The 23,127-nt window shown below is 50.7% G+C and overlaps 1 protein-coding gene across 1 annotated transcript; it reads left to right on the top strand.

Moving 5' to 3' along the window:
• Positions 1-14,393: 14,393 nt before the first annotated feature.
• LOC133772609 (cytochrome P450 1B1) lies at positions 14,394-22,442 on the top strand. The gene is made up of 3 exons (XM_062209287.1): positions 14,394-14,766; positions 15,161-16,201; positions 18,759-22,442. The coding sequence occupies exons 2-3, from the start codon at positions 15,162-15,164 to the stop codon at positions 19,345-19,347; spliced, it is 1,629 nt and encodes a 542-aa protein (XP_062065271.1). The 5' UTR covers positions 14,394-14,766; position 15,161; the 3' UTR covers positions 19,348-22,442.
• Positions 22,443-23,127: the final 685 nt, after the last annotated feature.

The following is a 23,127-nucleotide window of genomic DNA, read 5'->3' as shown; positions in this document are numbered from 1 at the left end:
AACAATGTATTACAGGTACCAACTGAAAGTATGGTTAACTGAGGTTACTAAGAGCAGAAAGTAATTCAAATCAATTGGTAAATTAAAAAACAGTTAAAGAGTTTAAAAAGCTATTATTGAATCTGCTATTCTATTATGTTATATGTGTATACATACTGTATGTCTACATGGGAAAATTTATTAAGAACTCTTTTAATTGGCTTGTAGATCTGCTGGGACCTGGGAAACCTCGCCCGGGAGTGGAATCCCAATAAAAGCTTGTGGATTAATTGATTCATCTGCCTGGGAAGATTTGTTATGCACAGATGTCATCTTCATTGTCATCGTTGTTGTCACATCACAGCTGTGCATTCATTTAGTCAAATTGTAAGTGATTTAGGACACACGAAGCACTTTATCACAGGGGGAGCTTTTTTTTTTTTTTAAAAAGATTTATTTATTTATTTGAAAGGCAGAGAGAGAGAGAGAGAGAGAGAGAAAGTCTTCCATCTGCTGGTTCACTCCCCAGATGACCGCAACGGCCAGAGTTGCACTGATCTGAAGCCAGGAGCCAGGAGCTTCTTCTGGGTCTCCCACGTGGGTGCAGAGGCCCAAGGACTTGGTCCATTTACTACTGCTTTCCCAGGCCATAGTAGAGAGCTGGATCAGAAGTGGAGCAGCCGGGACTAGAAGTGGCGCCCATATAGGATGCCAGCACTGCAGGTGGCGGCTTTACCTACTACGTTACAGCGCCGACCCCCTTGGAGGGAAATTTAAGAGCATCTCATCCAGCTTGCTTTACAAATGAAGAAACTGAGGCCGAGAGAGGTTTCTTATTCATCTCAAACCCACAGCCAGTTAAGGGGAAGGCAGGGTGTACACAGATCTCTTGGTTCTTACACAGAGCCCTTGCCCCTAAAATGTGGCCATCTACGCGCTTCACCACTAAGCTTTCCTATTTTAGAAATAAAAGCAGTGGTTGGATTTGAAGGGGTTTACTTAAAATCCCCCAGTGAGTAGGGGCCCAGATGGGTCTCAAACCCAGGGCCGTGAGGACCCAGTAGCCAACGCTTTCCAGTCAACACTCTTATTAAAATGAAACCCATTCACGAGGGAGGAAGCATGAGTCAGAAGCATGAGGGTCGTGACTAAAGGCCCCAAACCCGCAGACCTGCAGTTGTGACCTGGGTAAGAGACAGAGGCCCCTAGGGAGGCCACCACCAGCCTCACCTCGCCCACGCTCAGCGGCCAGGAGCTCGCTTTCTCCGCTAAGGGCTTAGCTGCAATGTGGTTTCAATTAGACAGCTCTTGCCGGAGTATAACAAATCACTTAGGTTATATGCTGACAAAAAAGGAACAGTCTGCATGCTTGGAAGGCTTAGTGGGGGGATTAAATTATGCCGCTGTCACCTCAGAGCCGGTCCTCTGTCCTCTACGTCACCACCCTGCATGGCCTGCGGAGGCAGCCGGGGAGCCTTGCGTGCAAGCTGGGCTGTAACCTAAGGCTTAACATAAACGTGGGCTCTCAGGTCATTGGGAAATAACAGGTATATCCGGTTGGGCCCTTTGTGCTTGTCTGCAAGCAAATTAAAAGCGCGTGCAAAGCTGAGCTCCAGTGCCTCTGGTTCAGGAGGAGAGAGGCTGCCTTGGAAAGGAATGCTCACACAATCGCCCCTTGTATTTTCTCAGGTAGTCGGTGGTACAGCCTGTGTATGGGAAGCTGCACCTCTGGGAGGCTGAGATCAGAGGCAGGGGGATGTGCAAGTGGCCTGGTGTCAGATCACCCACCGGGGAGCAGGGTTCCGAAGTTACAGACAGTGAGAGAGAGAGACAGAGAGAAAGGTCTTCCTTCTGTTGGTTCACCCCCCAAATGGCCGCTACGGCCCGCGCTGTGCTGATCCGAAGCCAGGAGCCAGGTGCTTCTTCCTGGTCTCCCATGCGGGTGCAGGGCCCAAGCACTTGGGCCATCCTCCACTGCCTTCTCGGGCCACAGCAGAGAGCTGGCCTGGAAGAGGGGCAACCGGGACAGAATCCAGCGTCCATAGGGGATGCTGGCGCTGCAGGCAGAGGATTAACCAAGTGAGCCATGGCGCCGGCCCCAGAGGAGTAGTTCTTACAGCAAAGAGGTGGTGGAGGTGGGCGTTCCAGACCCCAAGCCTCCCAGCTGGTGGCAGCAGTGCCCAGATAGCTTCGGTTATTCCCTGTTGCATGGGCAGAGCTGGGTGGTGAGAGGTGCAGGAGGCAGACCCGTAAGCTTAGGGGCCATACAAAGGCTCTCACCTTGATTCCTTATCTCTCTGCCTGGTGATGCCCTCACTGCCATTCTGATTCGAACCTGCTAGAAGGCTAATTAGAATAGGAATGGCGCGTCTGGTCTGACCCCAAGTTTCCTCCAACAGGAAGCAGTGCCATTCCCTTTGCTGTGACTCCAGCCTCCTTTGGTGCATAGAAGAAATTTGTGTCTTCTGTCCCTGAGCTGTGCAATTTTCTCCCTCAGGAATTTGTCCACCTGTTGTGTCTGGGCCACAGTAGGGAAGCTGCAAGATCCGAATTCAAATTTCAGCTCAATTCCTGGGGAGCTGTGTAACCTTGGTGGTTAACTCCTCTCGTCCTGTTTTGTTTATTTGTCTATAAAAAGGGGATTAGGATAATAGTTATCTCAAAGAACTGGTTGTGAAGGATTAATGAAATGATTTATCTTAGGGTTTGGCCCATGGCCTTGTCCCAAGAGCTGGAAACACGGCGCTTCTTACATTACAAGGAGCGTATTAAAATTGTTACCATCAGTATTATTGGCGGTACCCCTGCAATTTCGGCTGTGACTCCTGGCCCCACATCTGAACAGGATCCCACTCTCCTCTTGCACCCCCTGAGCTCTGGGCAGTAAAGATTTGGGTACCACTCTGTCTCTTCTTCCTAACCTTTCTCGGGGTTAAGGTGTATCACCCCGAGGGAAAGATAAGATCTTTCTGTCCAGACACCTGGTGGCAGCAACTCTGCAATAGCCCAGCAGGCTGCAGTGGTATATAAATGTGCCTGCACTTGTCTTGGGAGCTTTTCTGTTAAGATCAGCCGTGGAGACATCATTCCCTCTGAAGCCCACTCCCACTCCCGCTAGCTTCCAAGACCATAACCCCTTTAGATACTTCTTGGATGGAGAAACATAGAAAAGAAATTGCTCTCAAGGTGGTTCCCCAAGTGTAGTCCAGGGCCCCCCGGGCTGTGAGCTGAGGTCAGCATCCCCAAGGTTAAAGCCACAGCCACGTGGATGTTGACAAGATACTCTTCGTCCTTCCCACTCTCATTCTCTCACATGTTCACCAGGAGTCAATCAGCGACTACACGAGGTTTAACATCACAACAAACTGAATGAACAAACAGATAGGAATATTCAGCTGCCTTCTATTAAGTCAGAAAATAATGATAATTGTAAAAAATGTAAAACAATGCCACCTTATATGTTTTGGGTTTGAGAAAATATAGCTATTTTTGATGAATTATGCTAACATGTTAGGTTTATTTATTTTTTTAAAAAAAGATTTATTTATTTATTTGGAGAAAAAGAGAGGGAGAGACAGAAAGAGAATCTTCCATCCCCTGCTTCACTCCCTAAATGGTTGCAATGACCAGGGCTGAGACAGCCTGAAGCCAGGAGCCAGGAGCTTCTACACGTGGGTGCAGGGGCCAAAGCACCTCGGCCATCTTCTTCTGCTTTCCCAGGCACATCAGCAGGGAGCTGGATTGGAAGTGGAGCAGCTGGGACTCGAACCAGCACCCATATGGTCTGCCAGCATCACGAGCAACTGCTTTACCCACCACGCCACAGTGCCAGACCCAGGTTTGCTATTTTTAATGAACTCATGTAGAAACATTTTCATTTTTTCAGCTTTAATTTCTAAAATTATAAATATTGGTAGATACAGCCCAGATAAGCATTTTTTTTTTTTGAGCTCTGCAATCATTTTTAAGAGTAGGAAGAGGTCCTGAAAACAAAACTGTGAAGAAACACTGAGCTAAGATTTTGGCAATGGGGCCTATGAGGTCATTGCTTTGCTCTCCTACTTCTAAATAAAGTTGTCATTTCTGGAGATCGGAATAGTGTAGATTCTATGGTAATTTCAATATAACGGGTTTGAGTGTGGCAGATCTAGTCACGAAGCCCAGGCAGGGGTTTCATGCCAACTCTCTTACGTTCCAGCCACTGTTTTAAAGGAAGATTTTCTAAACTCTCCTAGGATTTGATTGTAAATTATGGAGATTAAATTGCACTGGCAGACACCAAGGTTACTCCACAGTGGGAGGGGAGAAGAAGGTTTGAATTGTATCCAATACTGGAACCAAGATGGTTTTTGCTTGTGGAGGTCCTGGGCACCTGGAAGGAGTTAGCTCGGCTGGCTAGGAGGCATGGGGGGTGTCCCAGGTCCTTAAAAGGCCTAATAGTACTAGACAAATCTGTACTGAGTGTGGGGTTAGAAGGGAGAGGCTTCGAACACTTCTTAGTGATAGGCAACCAATCAATGAATGTTTACCGGTTAGGTATGTATATACTTTGGGGTCTGCAGATCTAAGTTCAAGTCTTGGTCTCTCTTACTTGCAACCAGTATGACTTTGGCAAAACAAGAGAGATCTTCAAAGACCTCATGGGAAATGCATAGCATGAAAAAAATGGTAGATGGATGTCAAAAGCTTTCTGTAATAATAAGTCCATTTTCCCGTGAACTTTTGGAAGTTTATTGTGGTTCACTATTTCTGAAGTTTAGTTCCCTTATAGGTAAAGTAGACTAAAAACAATCAATATTTGTAAGTGGTTGGGAGAAATCGATGAAACAGTGGGTGTCAGGCATAGAAGGCAGTGCCTGGCACTTGGGGATCCTGGCTCCCTCCTTCTTTCTGTCTCCAACTTGCTCAGTGCTGCTGGGGCCACAAGTCCTGGCCCGACAATGACAAATCAGAGAGGATCGTCTTCCACGGAGCGCTCTGCAGGTCTGCACGTGGCACTGGAAGTTGTTACTGTGTTCATTCCGGGCTAAATGACAAGCCTACTTGATTTTCACCTCTTTGATCTGCCCTAGAGAGCCTTGGGTATTGTGCTCAGAGTTCAGCAGTAAGAGAAAAGAAACGGGGCTCCCGGGGCTCCTACTAGTCCAGAGCCCCTTAAGTGCTCCTATTTTTCCATTTGAGCCCTAGGGAGTCCATTGAGGTGTGGCTCGTAGGCAACCCTGGGGTGGAGGCTCACGTCCTCCCTGTATCAGGAAGTCCTGGAAATAGCCCAGGAGGGTGAGGCCCCAAGGGCATGGCTGCTGGGGAGAGGTGCCAGTCATCCCTGAAGCCGGCCATGGTGTCCTGGCCCCAGAGCTTGGAAAATGACCAGCCCCGCCTTCGTTTTGCATCCAAACATTAAAACACACAGCCCACCAGGGACTGGCTCAGCAAATGGGAAAAGGACAAGGGAACCACGGTACGGATTATTGACTAATTTTCCATTTTGGACTGGGCAGCATTCTGGAACACTTTCTCCATGGCAATTAACCAGAGAGAGTTGAGGGCCTCCTGCCTGCCTCCCGTACAGGCTCCAAAGTTGCATTCGGATTCCCCCAGGGGGTCGTGGGCGGGGGGTCTGAGCCACACACACTCTCACCCAGAGCTGTGATGTACCAGAAGGGGGCGTGGCTTCTGGGAAGCCAGTGAGCATTGCGTCATTTGTCCCGATCTGCGGAAGGTCCCTGAGATCTCTCTCACTCGCACTGTGTTTTCTTGGCTTTCCCTGGCGGCTACAGCGAGGGTGTGCCGCTGGGGCCTCATTACCGCCGGGCTGCAAAGCGTCCGGAGAAGCCAGGATCCAAGCTCAGAGGAGGGAGCCCAGTATGGCCTGGCCCGGGATCTTTTGGGAACATGGCATCCTGAGGCCTAAAAGACTGCCCGGGCACTACGGGCCCTGCTGTGGGGCATGCCTGGGTGAGGGAAACAGAGTGAGGGAGAAGTCCTGCGCGGCTGCCATGTGGGAGTTGGGAAGACACAAATTGGCCATTGTGCTGTGTGGCTGCCAAGGGCAGATGGCTGTGTGAGGTGGCCGCAGGTGGCCGCCCACTGACGAACAGTACCCGCTAACGCCATGCGAGCCGGCACCTGGGTCAGGTGCTGTTCTTGAAGCTTTAGCTGCATCAGCTCATGTAGGCCTCACTGCAGCTCTGTGAAATAGCTATTGGTGTTAACTCCACCCGACTGGCATGTAAACTGGAGGCAGGTGGCGGCCCGGGGTGGGGACCCTGGCCTTCTGGCTCTGGGAAGATGCCATTAGCCACTCGACAGGCTGCCTAGGAAGGACAAGGGAGGTGATGGGTGTCCTGGTGTGTTATGAGGAGCCTGCAAGGAAGGGCACGCTGGCTGCCCTGGGAGCTGTCACACCACATCGAGCAGGAATGTCTTTATCCGCATGATTGATGGCCACATCCTCGCCTTGACTTGGATTTTTATTGGATAGGAATAGGACTTAGCGGTGGTAGAAGTAGTAATGGCTTTTATTGAGAGCTCACTCTGCCATTAATTATGCTAATTGGTTTCCTTGCAATATCGCATTTCATCCCCACAATCCACTGTCTGATTGGGATGGTACTTGTCTTGTACACTTGTCCAGATGTGAAGGCACTCGGGCTCGGAAGGGTTAAGTAACATGGCCAAAGCTACTGCTTATGAATAAGAGAGCTGGGACTCCGCTCCAGAGCGCCTGGCCCCAGGAACCACACTCCTAATGAGCGGGTAGGCTGGCTGTGTTGCCTTTCATCGTGGCTGCAGGATTACACGAGCCTGGGAGGCATTTGGGCCTGGGCCCAGGGCCCTGTGCAGAAGTCTCATTGTCTCAGAGAGCATGTGGAGGTAGGTGCGCTGGGGCCGCTCCCCGACCCGGCTCCTGCGATGTCTTCCACAGGGATGCAGAGGTGTGGACCCTCCCTGTAAATATGGGCTGTGATCTGCGGAGTTCCCTCAGCTGCCAGGCAGACGACAGCATCCAGACGCGAGCACTCATATCCTCTACAGTAAGGAAAGGCAAGCGATATTTCGTTTTGTTTGTTTTGTTCCACATTTGCAAAGCTGAAGGAACAGTCCTACAGGGAAGGCAAAGTACTTCAGCACGGGCTACTTGTCACAAAACCCTGAGCATGCAAACGAGCGGACTTTTGGGTCCACGGTGAGATGACATAATCATATCTGTGTTTGTCCTCCTGATTCAGATGTTCCAATGGCAGCTGCTACCGGGGGAGCTCATGTGAATAGACGCAGAGCTGGGCAGGAAAGGGAGGCCTGCTGCGGCAGAGTTTACAGTAACAGAGATGGGGACAACACAAATGACCATCCGACCCAGCATTTACGATTAAACAAGTCATAGTCAAATACAATAGCTTAAAAGCACGGGGTAGTCGTGGATCTATACCTTCTACTGAGCTTACTAAAGTAACTGTTAAGTTGAAAAAAAAAAGTCAGTGAACAGTAATTCTAGAATTATCTCATTTGTATTGAAATAAACAATCACATGCCCATCTTCAATAGAAGGTGCATGGCTCCCATGGTTATGTTTAGGAAGGGGGTGGGAGTATGGGTTTTCCCATTTTTCTGCATATTTTAGCATATTTTATATAGTGATTAATATGTGTGTTAAGAATTTATATCTGGCCAAAACAGAAAAATAATATATATATATTTAATATTGAAGATATGTAATAATGAAGACTTATAGTATAACACAAACCACACTTCAAAGATTTTGCCCTTGAAGTAATCCAGAGTGGACCAGTGGCCACCTGGCTACAGATACACTTTCCCCATGTGGTTTTCATGTCCTGGCCCAGTCCCCCTCCCTCAAGACCAGCAAGAGTTTCAGTATGGCCTCTATGGACTTGAACAGCATCCTAAGCCACAAGAGGCATTTACTAGGAATCAATGTCAAGTCTGCAACTTCACTTCTTAAAAACAAGTGTGTTTAAAGATGCAGCTGGCTATCAAATCCAGTGCTACAAGATGAAGACTGTAATTGATCACAATCTTAGCTGACTGGATATTTTAACAGTGGGATGCCGGCATTTAAAAATAGGCCAAAAAATGTAGCTTGCATTAAAAGCAACACTGAGTGTGATGGGGAATAAGAGCATCCCTCTGGGCTGGGCAGGATGTCACCTTGGGACATTGTGTTCAGTATCAGGCACATACTTAGGCATATTGAAAAGGTACAGATAAGCTGGCTAAAATGCTGGAAACCAAGCTACTCAAGCAGTGACTGCAAAAACCACAGTACTTCTTTTATTGATGGAGGTATAGCTCAGAGGCAGCACAAGAGCTACCTTCAATCACATGCCTGAAAGGACAGTGTCTTCATTCATGTCACTCCAAAGGGTGACAAGGTTCAGGAGACAAGAAGGTTCACTCCAGATTTTGTCTTAAGATTGAGGAGCCCCTCCTAACATCCAGAGCTTTTTAATCAAAGTAATCAAAGTAATAGACTAGACCGCAGCTGAGGAGTGACCACTTCAGGATAAAGGGGGAAAATGTTACTGGGAGTCAACAGGTCCAAAAGCTGGTGCGTAATCATCCAGCCCTCATGCTCGGATTGGGACTGCAAAGGGAAGAACAGTCACCTATGCCATTTATTTATTTATTTTTTTAATTTTTGACAGGTAGAGTGGACAGTGAGAGAGAGAGCCAGAGAGAAAGGTCTTCCTTTTCTGTTGGTTCACCCCCCAATGGCCGCTGCAGCTGATCTGAAGCCAGGAGCCAGGTGCCTCTCCTGGTCTTCCATGCGGGTGCAGGGCCCAAGGACATGGGCCATCCTCCACTGCATTCCCTAGCCACAGCAGAGAGCTGGACTGGAAGAGGAGCAACCGGGACAAAATCCGGCACCCCGACCGGGACTAGAACCCGGGGTGCCAGCGCTGCAGGCGGAGGATTAGCCTATTGAGCTGCAGCACCGGCCACCTATGCCATTTTTTTTTCTTTCTTTTTTTTTTGACAGGCAGAGTGGACAGTGAGAGAGAGAGATAGAGAGAAAGGTCTTCCTTTTGGCCATTGGTTCACCCTCCAATGGCCACTGTGGCCGGCGCGCTGCGGCCGGCGCACCGCGCTGTTCCGATGGCAGGAGCCAGGTGCTTATCCTGGTCTCCCATGGGGTGCAGGGCCCAAGCACTTGGGCCATCCTCTACTGCACTCCCTGGCCACAGCAGAGAGCTGGCCTGGAAGAGGGGCAACCGGGACAGGATCGGTGCCCCGACTGGGACTAGAACCCGGTATGCCGGCGCCGCAAGGTGGAAGATTAGCCTATTGAGCCATGGCGCCTGCCCACCTATGCCATTTAACTCAAATTCTTATCTCGCATTCTGGAGATGACTACAGGTTTTGATTCGAACTTTTGTCCCTTTGTGGAAAGAGAAGAAACCCTATGAAGAAACACAGATGAACACCAAAAACTAGGAGGCTAGTGAGGACAGCATGCACTGGGATCTGGGATCTGGATCTTCCACCGAGAACCGTGTGAGACCTGAAGGCTGCTCCAATCAGCATCCTCGTGGTGCGATGTGGTGCAGCCGAGCCCAGATGCCTATTCTGTCATGGTGGGGGCACAGTGGGTACTCTACCTGTACTTTAAAAAAATGAAAAATGACATCCTCCATTTGCCTAAAGATTTTTTGCACTTGGTCAAAGAATTGGGAAAGTAATCTTTTTCTCTGCCAACCAAAGTCATGGCCAGCCAGCTGGTCTCCATGTTCCATTGAGGAAGGTCAATTTCAGGAACTAGAGGTGTGGTGGCAGGCGGCCAGAGAACAAGTGTGCAACAGCAACTATCGACCTTGGCATCCTTTCCTTCCCATACAGTCATCGTGGTTGGTAACAGCTTCACTCTGCAAATACCAAGAAAGAGGGACTGACCCACTGGTGAGACCTGACCAAGGTCATTGTTGAGCCCCAGGAAAGGTATTTGGCCTTTTTTTTCTTAGCTGCTCTGTCGCCCAGACCCTGCGTCTTATGTCCTCGTCCTCCTGCTTGCTCCCTCTCTGCCCTCGGTCCTCACTTCCACAGCAGAGCAAATGAGAAAGAGGATGGCAGGGAGGGGGGCCTCTCGTGAGCAGAATGGCGCTCTCAGGGGGATGCTGGCGTGAGGAAGACAGGCAGGGACCCCAGGAAAGGGACAGGAGAGGTTGAGAGAGAAGAAAGGAGGATGAACGATGAAGCAAGGGGAGAACAAAGGCACCGAAAGTGAGAAACCCAAGGAAAGATGCAGAGGCAGAGAAGAGGGATGCTTGCTGGGAAATGTGACTCAGAGCATGGCACCACGGGAGCCAGAAATGGGGCATCTGAAACCCTGAGTGAAAGATGCCCTTAGCACAGGGACAGAGGAAAAGAAAGCGCAGGACACTGTTTATAGATTAAGCACTTCTACAGGCAAATAGCATTTGACGATGGAATCACTGGAACCACGCAAAGAGCAAGGCGGACGGAGTAGGCGAGTGAACTGACACACAGCGCTGAGCCTGCAGGGGAGCACGGGTTTTCTTATCCTCCACTGAACTCTAAGGGCAACAATAAATATCGGATGGAGGACACTGAATGACGCGTCAGTCCTTTTCCTGGTCCTTTCACACAGAAAGCATTCAACAAGCTGAGAGGACACTGTCAACTCAAAACGTTATGACTGTCTTTCTTATCTCCGTATCTTTAACCTTTAATTTTAGTATAATTTCAGACGCCCGGAGGAGTTGCAAGAATCGCACAAAGAACTCTCATTGATGGAGATTCCCCTGTGAATTCCTCTCCCTGCGGGCTTCATCCTCCTGCAGCCTCTCCTCTCGTACTCTTTCTCCCTCTTCTCTGTCCCAGCTCTTCTCTACTTTTTCCTTGAATCATCTGAGTGTAAATCGTAAATGCCAAATCCTAATGGCAGCATCTGAGTGGGAAAGTAGGATAGTACTGTGTAGCTCTGGTGTTCAGGACACCAGACCACAGAAAGATCTTAGTGGGGCAATCAGGTTGGAAGGGGAGGGGAGCTTAGGAACCTGTTTCAAACTAAATTGACTTAGCAAATGTCCATCTTTTCTTAGATTTACTTAGATCAGTAAAAAGAGCCAAAATTTCCAAAATACCTTCCAGTAACACTTTATATAAGATCGAGAAAAACATTAACTGTCTAGAGCAAATCATGTTAATGGGAGTGGGATGCCTGCAGTAACTAACATCTCTAGTTGCTTCCATTCCATCCAACGGGGGACCAACACTTTGCTTAACACAAAAGTGGCGAATTTAGAGAGTTCTGGTTAGCATGCCAAATGCTTCATCAACTCCAAGACACAACATCTTAACATTTTAACAGCTCTGGAACTTGAATGGCTCACAATCAATGCCACCATTACAATTGCCAGTTTTGTACAATTAGTGCATAAAATAATGGCACATTGTACAAATGATGGCTTCTGACCGTAGCTCTGTGGATCACAGCCTGTGGTTAACAGGAGGAGGAAAGCAGAAGCAAGTCAGGCAAAGCACGGGGTTTGGTATCAGCTCCTAGGAATCCTCTCTACTTCCCACACATTGTGTGCAATCTCCTATGGCTCCCAGCTCTGTCATACCTTCAGTCGCCTTGACACGTGGTGTTTCTCTTTATACCTCTTCCTCCCGCCTGCCAGCATGCCTTTAATGGCGGATGCCTGCCCATCCCCACATCAAGGGCTTTCCAGAGATGGCTGCTTCTACTCAACTCTCTGCACCTGCATCTGGAGGGAGGCGGGAGAGCACAGGACTCATCCATTAAAATCGATATGGGGATCATGCTAGAAAGTGGAATTCCAGCCTGCTAACAGAGTGATGGTGCTTTCTTGACTACTGGCTCCCAGAGCAACACAGGTTTGGACTATCTTCCAACCCAAATATAGCAATGGCAAAAATGCACACCCTGGAGTGGACTGTGGTGGCTCGATGGCTTCCTAGCATTTCACCTGTCTCTCTTTTTCTGCTCTTAGAACCATCCCTTGGCTACAGTGTGGACCTGGCACCAGTGTGGCCCCCTGCAGTCCTTCTAGGGGCTTGAAGTAGTTAATCTGAGGGTGCCCATGGCCAGCTTCCGTGGGAGTGATGGCAGAAGAAAGCCTGAGCAACGGCCGGCAGAGATGGAGAGCAGGTGGCAGAGCCCTGCCCGGGTCTCTCCAGCTGGTGCTGTACCACAGTTGCCCTTCACTGTCGCATGAGCTACTGCATTCCCTCCAGCTGCAACAAACAAATCAGTACAGGATAACGTGTTCTAAACCTCTATTTTAAAGCATCGGTCTGGCTTAGCTGTTCTCTTTTAAAGTTATTTGTAGCAAGCAAGTCAAGTTTGAGATCTGGGAGGATCCCCATAGGATGCAATCCCCACATCCTATCTTACTACTGGAAGGAGCTTCCTGCGCCTCGGAGCCCTGCTTTGGTGGCGCAGTTGTAACTTTCAAGAGGTCTGGTGTGCAGTCTCACTTCCGGAAGGCTGCACCTTCAGGGGCTCCGGACTACACGCGGGCGGCTTTGGATCTATCCAAAGTCTTCATCAGGTACCTGAAGGGCCCTCCAACGAGGTCCGCACCAGAGAGCCCAGAAAAAGCCTCAGGGGTCTGAAGACGATCCGGTGGCCCGCCGTTTTGGCTTTCTGTAACCGTCAAGGGCTTGTCTTTCTGACAGCCTGCGCCCAACTGGTTCCTCTTCATTTTCGGGCGTGTCTGGGAACAAAAAAACCCAGCGCAAGAAGCATATAGCTTGGAGGCTGCAGCTGGGCTACCTGCTGTTTATTTCCTCCCGCACGAACAAGCGAGCGTGAGAGCTCTGGCTCCACCTCATGAGAGCTGCGTGACGACGACTCAGCCACATACCTTCTCTGAACCCGGGTTTCCTAGCTGTAAACGGGGCCATAATAAATGGCCTGGGTTCGGAGCACGGGTGGAGTTCAAAGTAGAGGGTTGTTCCGTCGTGAACAAGCAACTTTTACATTTACCCTCGATGACCCCAGAAGCCTGCAGGTGCGAGCACTTGCGAGCAGGCTAATCGGATGGCTCCCGCCTCTTCCCCTGCTCGCCTTTGCCCCCAGCCTCGCAGAGATCACCGATTTTCTCAGGGGTCTTGCAAATGCGGTGCTAAGCACCAGCCGAAAAGAGAGGGCACGGCGGGCAGGAAGACAACCGCGCGCCAAGCGCCCCTGGCGTCCCTTTGGGAAGGAAGCGCCCCGCCCCGAGCGCACGCACTCCGCGAACGCGCAGCGAGAGCCCTGCGTGCGGAGGGTGCACCGTGCGCTCCCCGCCCCGCCAGCTGGTGGGAGCCGGGGGCTCGCTTGGCCGGCCGGCCGGGCGCGGCAGTGCGTGCGCCGACTAGGGCGGTGGCGGCCGGCACCCCGCCCTCGGCCGCCGTCCCAGTCGCCGCCTCGGCGTGTCAGGTGCCGTGAGAAGCGCCCAGGGATATGACTGCTGCCGACTTCCCAGAAGCGGCGCACGCAAGGCACAGCTCCGCACGCAAAGGGGAGGTGACAGCAGGGGAAACTTTTCAACCCGATCAAGTTCACAGGCGCGCGGAGGCTGGCCTCCGCCTCCCACCCACCGCCCTCGATCCAGGAACCCTCCGAGCGCCCTCCCTCCTGGCCCCCCACCCTCATTCTCCTATTCGCCCCAGTTTGGCTCCCTGCCCTGCGCCGACAGCCTCGCGGCGGGCGGCGCCATCTGGAGTCGCAGCCCCGCGGGCGGGAAACGTTAGGACCCGCTCGCGTCGGGAGGGTGCTGGCCCCGGGGCGGGAAGCGACTCTACTTTAGGGGAGTCCTGATCTCGCTGCAAGAGGTGCAGAGAGAACCTTGCAAGTTACAGGGCCTCGACTGGGGGGCCGATTTGTTTGTGAGAACTTAAATAAAGTAAAATAACAAGGGGCGCTGCCGGCTAGGCACCACCACCACGCAAGCTTTCCTCGTTTGCACACCGCAGGTTTCCGTTCCCGGCTCGGGAGCCCGAGCAACGCGCGCGGCTTTCTCGCGGGCAACGAAGCTCAAGTCTCCGGGAGGGAAGGGAGATAGTGGGTGGCGGCGCGGGGGCCGATTCCCACCCCGAGCGCCGCTGCAGGGCTAGCTTCTGTCCCCAGCGGGGCTCTGGGGCAAAACGTGGGGCCTCGGGGCCGGGGGTTGGGGGAGGACTGATTAAGAGCCATTGTTGGCCCAGCGAAGAGTTCACACCGCCGCTTCCAGGAAAGCCGCCAGCTACGGCGCCAAGGTCTTCGGGGGCGCCTCGTGGGACCACCGGAGTCGGAGTCGCAGCGGCGGGGACTTTGGCAGCGCGGCCCGCCCCCCGCTGGCCCCGCCCCGGCCAGGTCCTGCTTCCTCCTCCTCCGTGCAGTCCTTAAAGCCCGGAGCAGCGGATGGCGCGTGCCGAGTCTCCAGAGCGCGCGCAAACACCCCCGCGACGCCAGCTGTGTGAGCCGCGCAGCGGATGAGGGCGCTGGGAACTGAGTCCACTCGTCGACCCCCAGTCTCAATCCCAGCGCTCTGAGGAAAGCCCGACTTTGCCCGAGCCCCAGGTGCAGAGGGACTCGGCAAAGGAGGCACCTTTCTCCGTCCCCATCCCTAGCCAAGCGTCCTTGCCTCTGCCAACTCCAGAGTGGGTGTTAAGGCTCCCGGAGCGGGCAGCAGGTGTCCAGGGCTGGCCTCCAGGGTTCCTGGAGACGCTCGGGTGGACGTCTTGCCCTCGGCAAAGGCCCCAGCCCTTTCTCGGAGCCGGCTGTCCCGCGCCGCAGGAAACCGCACCTTCCCGCAGGTCAGTCTGTCCGCGGGACCGCCTTCCCACGGCCTCCGCAGATGGGTTCTTGCAGGAAACGGGTGGGGCGGTAGGCACTTTGAAAGACACCCAGCGCCACTGCCTCGAGGCCTCCGGCGTTGTCCCTGAATCGCAGGAACCGTTAGGAGGCGGGTGGGGTGGGGTGGAGGTGGGTGGGCTGGAGCTGGGTCTCGGAGTGGCCAAAACGCGCTCCTTCCCATCCCCTTGGGAGACTGGAGATGGGAAAGGGCGGCTTCTGTCACCCCTGTAGATAGCCCTGCCCTGCGCAGCTCTCCTTTCCACCTCGGGGGCACACAGTAGCGGAGGCTGCGGAAGGGGCTTGGGGCCTTTCTCTGCACACCTGAGTGTCACCTCTTCGTCTTTGTGTCCCCAGCATGGCCACCAGCCTCAGCCTGGATGCACCTCGGCTGCTGAACTCCCTGTCCTCCCAGCAGACCATGCTCCTGTTAGTCCTGTCGGTGCTGGCCGCCGTGCACGTGGGCCAGTGGCTGCTGAGGCAGCGACGGCGACAGCCCCTGTCGGCGCCCCCCGGCCCCTTCCAGTGGCCCCTGATCGGAAACGCGGCGGCGGTGGGCCGGGCGGCGCACCTCTCCTTCGCGCGCTTGGCCCGGCGCTACGGCGACGTCTTCCAGATCCGTCTGGGCAGCTGCCCGGTGGTGGTGCTGAACGGCGAGCGCGCCATCCACCAGGCCTTGGTGCAGCAGGGCGCCACCTTCGCCGACCGGCCGCCCTTCGCTTCCTTCCGCGTGGTGTCCGGCGGCCGCAGCCTGGCCTTCGGCCACTACTCGGAGCACTGGAAGGTGCAGCGGCGGGCGGCGTACGGCACGATGCGTGCCTTCTCGACGCGCCAGCCGCGCAGCCGCCGCATCCTCGAGGGCCACGTGCTGGGCGAGGCGCGCGACTTGGTGGCGCTGCTGGTGCGCGGCAGCGCGGGCGGCGCCTTCCTCGACCCGAGGCAGCCGACCATCGTGGCCGTGGCCAACGTCATGAGCGCCGTGTGCTTCGGCTGCCGCTACAGCCACGACGACGCCGAGTTCCTGGAGCTGCTCAGCCACAACGAGGAGTTCGGGCGCACGGTGGGCGCGGGCAGCCTGGTGGACGTGCTGCCCTGGTTGCAGCGCTTCCCCAACCCGCTGCGCACCACCTTCCGCCAGTTCGAGCGGGTCAACCGCAACTTCGGCAACTTCATCCTCGACAAGTTCCTGCGGCACCGTGAAAGCCTGAGGCCCGGCGCCGCCCCTCGCGACATGATGGATGCCTTCATCCTCTCGGCGGGAAAAGCTGTGGGGGACTCGGGCGAAGGGGGCGCGCGGCTCGACTTGGAGAGCGTGCCCGCCACGGTCACGGACATCTTCGGCGCCAGCCAGGACACGCTCTCCACCGCGCTCCAGTGGCTGCTCCTCATCCTCACCAGGTAAGGCCTCCAGGAGGCGTGGGTCGGGCCTTCCATTTGTCCTCCGAAATTGACTGAGTGGGGCTTGAAAATGCGTAGGGCGCTAGGGTTTGGACCTTCGCTCCGGGTACCTGCCGGGCAACCCTGATTGCGTGCCCAGGAGCGCACAGTGCGGGCCGGACAGGCGCGCGCACAGGCGCGCACCCCTCGCCGCGCGGCCAGGCCCTCCGCATCTCGGATCTTGTCCCACCTGGCGTACGTCTCCCTCTTGTGAGTAGGAACACATTTGAGAGAACCCCCTCCCCCAACCCCCCGGAACAGCAACGTATTTAGAGGGCCGGTAGATAGCTGGCTTTCCCTGGCGCAATAATAGCAAAGCTGGAACTGTTCCGAAGGACAGGGAAGCGCAGTAAAAATGTTAAATAAACACAGCAGTAGCCTAATCGGCTCGCGTAGTCCTTGGCACGCACCGGAGGCCGCCCAGCCCCGGCGCTTCAGAGCGAGCGGCGGCTCGGGGCTTTGTTCCCGGGTAAGGGAAAGGCCCGCCCGCGGGCGGGTACCCGGCGCTGGAGCTGTCGGAAGGCGGCCAGGAAGCAGCCGGCAGTGCGCGCAGGAGAAACAGACACTTTGCCGAGAGCAGAGAAACGTCGAGAAAGGACGCGGGGTGTCCAGAGGGCGCCTGCGGGACGTCGCTGGCCTCTGCCCCAGCCTTGGTGAGCGGGCCCCAGTGCCCACCTTGATAAAGGCTCCACCACCCTCCAATGCGCACGAATTAAACTGGCCCTGGTGTCGGGTTGCCAGATTGAGCAATTTAAAAAAAAAATCAATTTTACATGGGGCATCCTTACACTAAAGGATGGCTCACTGCTGATCCGAAATTCCTATTCAAGTGGACGGCCTCAGTTTGACCCGGAAACCTTACCCCAGCGGGCAAACGTCACGCTCCAGGCAAATCTCCGTGGCTCCAGGGACCAGATATGCTGGTTGTGCCAATTCTTGGCGCACGTGGAGGCCCCCGGGCACGCTGCAGATGCTGGCGCCTCGGTATGTGGAAGGCAGAGGCAGCTGCTTTCCCTGACCGGAGTTCCCACCAACCTGAATTTCTTTAGATATGGTACAGCTGCCGTCTTTGGAGGAGAGACGGGGAAACCAACAGAGGGGAGGGCTACCAGGGACCAGGGGACCGGCACCCTCGGGGCACACCTGCAAGCAGACTTGCTTTCTTTTCCCTTAGGATCGAGCGTTTCTAATGGCTCTCCCTTCCCCTCCACTCTGCAGCCAGACGGAATGGAACAGTTTGGGGTCCCCTTTCCATTCCACCCGGCCCATCTCTTCTCTCCTTTGTAGTGGAAAGGCAACGCAGCAGGGCTTGGCCGGTGGCACTCCCTGTTCTTGGACACACGTTTTGTTGAAGCAGGGCCATGTGGGTTCCGTGAGGGCTTTCCTGTGGCTGAGTCCTCACTGCCATGCCAGGCAGCGCAGGGGTTGTGACCGAGAGGGCTTGCTGGTTTAAGGCTGAGATGTTTACTCTCAGGCCTTGCATGGAAACCTGTAGGGTGATGCTAAAGAGGCAACTTTACAACTGCATCATATGCACGCCTGTATCCCCCCCCCCCCCCCCCCCCGCCCAGAGTTGCAATTGTTACCTTTTCTTTAAAATTTTCGACAGTTCTCCTTCTTGTGGTGGATGCTTCCCCATCTTTTAACATTTATCTTTGTACTTTTGGATGGCTCTGTGTTGCCATAACAACATAATCATTTCTTGGGCTTCAGCATTGCTCATTGGCCTTGACTGTCTTTCTTAATTGTGAGCTATTGTGGTTAGAGAAAATTGTAAGGCATGGCTTGCTGGGTTTAAAACAGGATGAGAAATGGCAACTCTTCATGCATCCCGCTTTGTACTAAGATTTTGTTTTCCAAAGGATTGTACCAGTTTATAGTATCAGAAGTGTGTATGCGTTAATTATAATCATACAAATACTGGGAATTGGCTTGTCTATTTGGATCCCAGTTATCTTTCTATAAAATGAGACCAGGTAGTTGTTCAAGAAAACAAGGAGAAAAAAAAAAAAGAGGGGGCAGGGGGACTAGTTTCTGGGCTGCATTTTAACTTTGATGGATCCTCTGGCCTTTGTAGATGCCTTACAATGTAAAGAATTGAATTTTATGAGCACATGAGTCCAAAGGTGAAGACATTAACATTATGTACTAAAATGTATTTTAAGGGTTTGAAGATGTGAAAACGTTTGTGTGGGCTCCTAACATGTATCCCGAGCCCAATTTGGCCTAGTCCATTATTGTAGGTTTTTAGACTGAGAAAATAGAAAATGTTTTCAACTTTTGATGGGAAAGAGAGCTTTAGCCATGTACAAGAAACATAAGTGGTAAAAGCCCATTTTGTAATTTAGAGAGAAATTAGGAAACTGTTTGAGATTTTGGCCAGAAGTATTTGTTGAGTCACTGACCTAGACAGCCTATTTAAACAAAAGCAGGATGAAAGTAAGCTGGAATGTGCTTTCTAGTGAGAGAATTAATTTTGCTCACCCTCTTCTCTCCCTCTGCTTTAAAAATCCAACAGGTACCCCGATGTGCAGGCGCGCGTGCAGGCGGAGCTGGATCAGGTCGTGGGGCGGGAGCGCCTGCCGTGCATGGGCGACCAGCCCAACCTGCCCTACGTCATGGCCTTTCTCTACGAAACCATGCGGTTCTCCAGCTTCGTGCCGGTCACCATTCCTCATGCCACCACCGCCAATGCCTTCGTCTTGGGCTACCACATCCCCAAGAACACGGTGATCTTCGTTAACCAGTGGTCTGTGAACCATGACCCCGCCAAGTGGCCTCATCCAGAGGACTTCGACCCTGCCCGCTTCTTGGACAAGGACGGCTCCTTCAACAGGGACCTGGCCAGCAGCGTCATGATTTTTTCCACCGGCAAACGACGGTGCATCGGCGAAGAGCTCTCCAAGATGCAGCTGTTTCTTTTCATCTCCATCCTAGCTCACCAGTGCCATTTCAGGGCCAACCCAGATGAGCCCTGGCAGACGAGTTTCAGTTACGGCCTGACCATTAAACCCAAGTCGTTTACTGTCAACGTGACTCTGAGGGACTCCATGGAGCTGCTGGATAGTGCGGTCCAAAAGCTAGAAGCAGAGGGAGTTTGCCACTGAGAAGGGCCGGAGGCAAGCTGAAATGTTGCAGGTGCTCCAGCCGTTACTGGGGGGGTGGGGAGTAAAAGCCAGGCCTTTCCTAGCTCCTTGTTTGTGCCAATTCTCCAATAGCCTCGACTATGAGCGTGATGGCTATAAGGAGGTGGCCTGTGCATAGGGTGTGCTCCAGACTGAGTGCTAGGCTGTGCAGGAGCCCAGGGGAGATTTTTTGAGTTAAAGGGTCCAAGGGATTTTTGCACATGTACTGGGTGTCAGTAATAATTTCTCGGGGGAGCATTCTTTGGAGTTCACACACACACACACACACACAATCTGATGAAGAAGGGTTTCAGTAACCATAACTTTTTGGGTTGACCCAAGACTGATCTTTTCACGTGCAGAACTCTACTTCACCCCAAAACAGTATTAAGCAGTTTCTGGAGCTGCTGTTGAAGCTGCAAAGGCAAGTGACTTCCGTGCAGGGTACATGACTAGGTGACAGGGTAAGGGTTCAGCGCTTTCTCACCTCTTGAGTGAAATAGCTCGGAGTGACGCGAGTGTCGCTGGACTCATTGGTCTTTTCACCTGCTGGTGTGCTTCCTTACTCTTAAGGATGAATCCTAAAGTCACTCAAAAAGAAATGAATGTGTGGCTTTGTGACTACAGTGGATTTCAGTGACTTATCATGAAGTCTAAAGTGTGAATTGTTCAACTGTAGAACTCCAAGCCGAAGTCATGTCTCTCTTCATTGCCAAAGTGCAGCATTTCAATTATGAGTGCAAAAATGAAAAAGAGCTGCAAACCATTTGCTAGTCCGGGTAAGCTTTTCATTATGCAATCGCAATGTATTGATTTTAGTAAGTCTCATAGGTTAAAAAAACTACCAAATAGTATTCCATGTGTGTGTATATAGTTCATCATTACTCATAAGCAGGATGTTGGTATTATTTTGGTCAAGAAAAGGCGAAATAATACATCATGTATAATGCCGAAGACCAAAAATACAACCAGTTCAATCAAGTGTGGGTCAGATATACTATATGAGCTTGATTAGATCAACTACATTTTTTTTGGTGTGCTGTTTGATTTCATAACTACTTCAAAGCAAAGCCTCTTTGCTCATCCAAAACTGGATGAGAACTGACACGTCTCAAAATGAGATCAGTAGGATGTGTTCTTGTTTTATAAACCTTTGATTAAAAATGGATTTATAGTACAGAATCTCTTTTTGAAATCGACCTAATTAATAGGCTAACATTCCAAAATCTTGGCATATTTCAATTTTAATTTAATTTAATAACAATTCTGATTACTGAGTTCTAGTTGAAACTAGTGGAAATCTGACTTTTATCCTACAGAAGATGAGATATCTAATCTGTCTGTCTGTTGAATAGTGAAAAAAGCCAGGAATTATCTGAGTGGTCTCTTTACTTGGTACCCAAGGAAGAAATTGCTATTATTGCTGACCTGCTTTCTCTTTTAAATGATTTTTTAAAAGTTAGCATTAATGTCTGTTTTTGGAAAGTCAGAATTGGAAGGCGGTGCTGGGAGGCTCTTTTGAGAATCACATGTAAGACGGTGCAGCTGATCAGAATGGCTGTCCGTTGTGTTGTTGAAGATGGCCAGCCCTGTGACTTCAGTGGCCGGGAAAGAACAAAGCTAACAAAATGTGTGCATTCGGAGTATGTAAAAATTGGAAGTGTTTTTAAAAAGGTGCAGGAAGACTGCAAGAATACCGTGTGAAGTTTCAAGTTTTAATTTCCATTGCAGTTAGCCTTCCAAAGGAAGTCCTCCGTGTTCTGAGACGGAACTCTTTGTTATATGTTATTAAGCTTTTGGACGTTTCATGTTGAAGTGACAGAAGAAAGAAGGCGTGATGGTTGTGTTTGGAGGGAGGTGTTGAGAGAAGAGAGAATGAGCAGCAAGAGCAATGCCTAAACCTTTTTTATTCCAAATAAATAATCTGTAACACAAAATTTGGAGCACGAACTTTTTAGAAATAAGACAAATGGTATACCAGCATTGAATCTCCAATAGAATGAAAAAAGAATCTACAGCATAGCAGATCTGTTTTATAGTCTGGACTACTAATACAATTTTCATGTTATTTTTATTAACAAAATTTCATGGCTATAATTTTTGAAGATGAAAAGTTATTTGTGCTAGTGTTTGGAAAGGCGAAACAGTCACCTTCAGAACCCAGGCTTATCCAATAGATCTCAATGGGGGGGGGGGGGGGCAGTGGTTACGCCCAGCAGGGCTGAGGCACTGATTTGGGATTGTCTTAGCCTATTTTAGCTGATTATGAGTTGTAAGAGCAAAAAACCAAATCATGTGTCAAGCCGGATGCCTCATTAAGTCAACTAGGACCAGATGTGCTGTGGTCGGCTCTTCTGTCTGTAGGCTCAGCCGTCATCTGTGGTTTGTTGCAGAGAGAAAGGAAGGTGGGTGTTTGGAGGTTAGCTGGATTATTTAATATATTTATAACTCACTTAATGGAACAAAAAGAAAATCAAAACTGGTAAAAAATAACTGTGTTTGGAGGCCACAGAAATTAGATTACTGCTTAATCAGAACACTAGACTGTATTTGCTAATCACCATGAAAGGTTAGAACATTTATTTCAGGATATCACAATAGTTAAAGTCTATTGTTTATTAAATGCCTTGCTTATATAGTAAAGCTTTGACTCTGTAAGGAAATTGCTTTATTCCAAAAACAAAAAGATGACTCAGGTGTGTTTTGTGGCTCATCAAGAAGCTTTCCTGTCCCAGAACTTAGCCTTTACCTGTGAAATGTTACCACAGCCTTAACAGATTCATACTAGATGTGTAGTAGGTCAAACAGCTGCATAACAATGTAAACTACTTTGTATGTTTTTACCTGGGACAAAACTGTGTGATAAAAACCTATACCTTAGTCGATACTTATAACTCAAGGATAATTTCTCACTTAGCCTTTTCTTACCTTTATACTTTATCATGTATGCTTTTAGTATGTATCTAGCAGCTAAGTACATAGTTGTAACAGATTCTAAAGATACATTATTATGTAGCTTTTACTGTTTGATATGCCAAATTTGAAAAATATCTGTGATATCTATAATGGAACACGATTACCAAAATAATAAAAATCACTTCTTTAATCTTTTTAGAAAATTTGTATTTTTTGTTTTGGCCCATATAATCTGTCCATTTATTTCAACTATTGTTTTATAACCTTGAATTAAAATATTGGATCATAAATATTTTATTTGGCCATTTGACATTTTAGGCTGCTTGCATTTTTTCCCAAATATGCTTTTAGCATCTAGTTTCCTACTAAATTCCAGATCTCTAGATTTTTAACTTTATAAGAACCAATGCAGAAGTTAAAGCTTTGGCAAACAACCAGGTGACATAAGAATTAACTTTGCCATTTTGAAATACTGAATGGATGAGATGAAGATGCTGGCCTCCGTCTGGAAAAAGAAGAAAGAAAGAAAGGTGCTGACCTCATGTTTCCTCTTCGTCTGAATCATGCAGGATGCATTTTCCTGCCTCAGCAGCAAACTGGCTTTTTCTATTTCTTTCCTTCATTTTTAGGGTACATATGCCTTCATGAAAAACGGAAATTAGTGTCCAGTGCAATGGAATGGGTGAGAGTCTTCTCGAATACACTATGTGGAAATATTTTCCTGCGGGACTTTTTTCCTTGGTGAAAGGCTGGCTGTCACAGGACCTGTGCCCAGGCCTCCGCTGCCCCACCCACACTCACAGGCAAGGCTCTGTGGTCCCAAAGGCCCTTATTTCTTCCAGATTG

The sequence above is a fragment of the Lepus europaeus genome, chromosome 13, assembly GCF_033115175.1.
Source record: "Lepus europaeus isolate LE1 chromosome 13, mLepTim1.pri, whole genome shotgun sequence".
Lineage (NCBI taxonomy): Eukaryota > Metazoa > Chordata > Mammalia > Lagomorpha > Leporidae > Lepus > Lepus europaeus.
The sequence above is the reverse complement of the archived record's forward strand: the minus strand, read 5'-3'. Positions and strand labels throughout refer to the sequence as shown.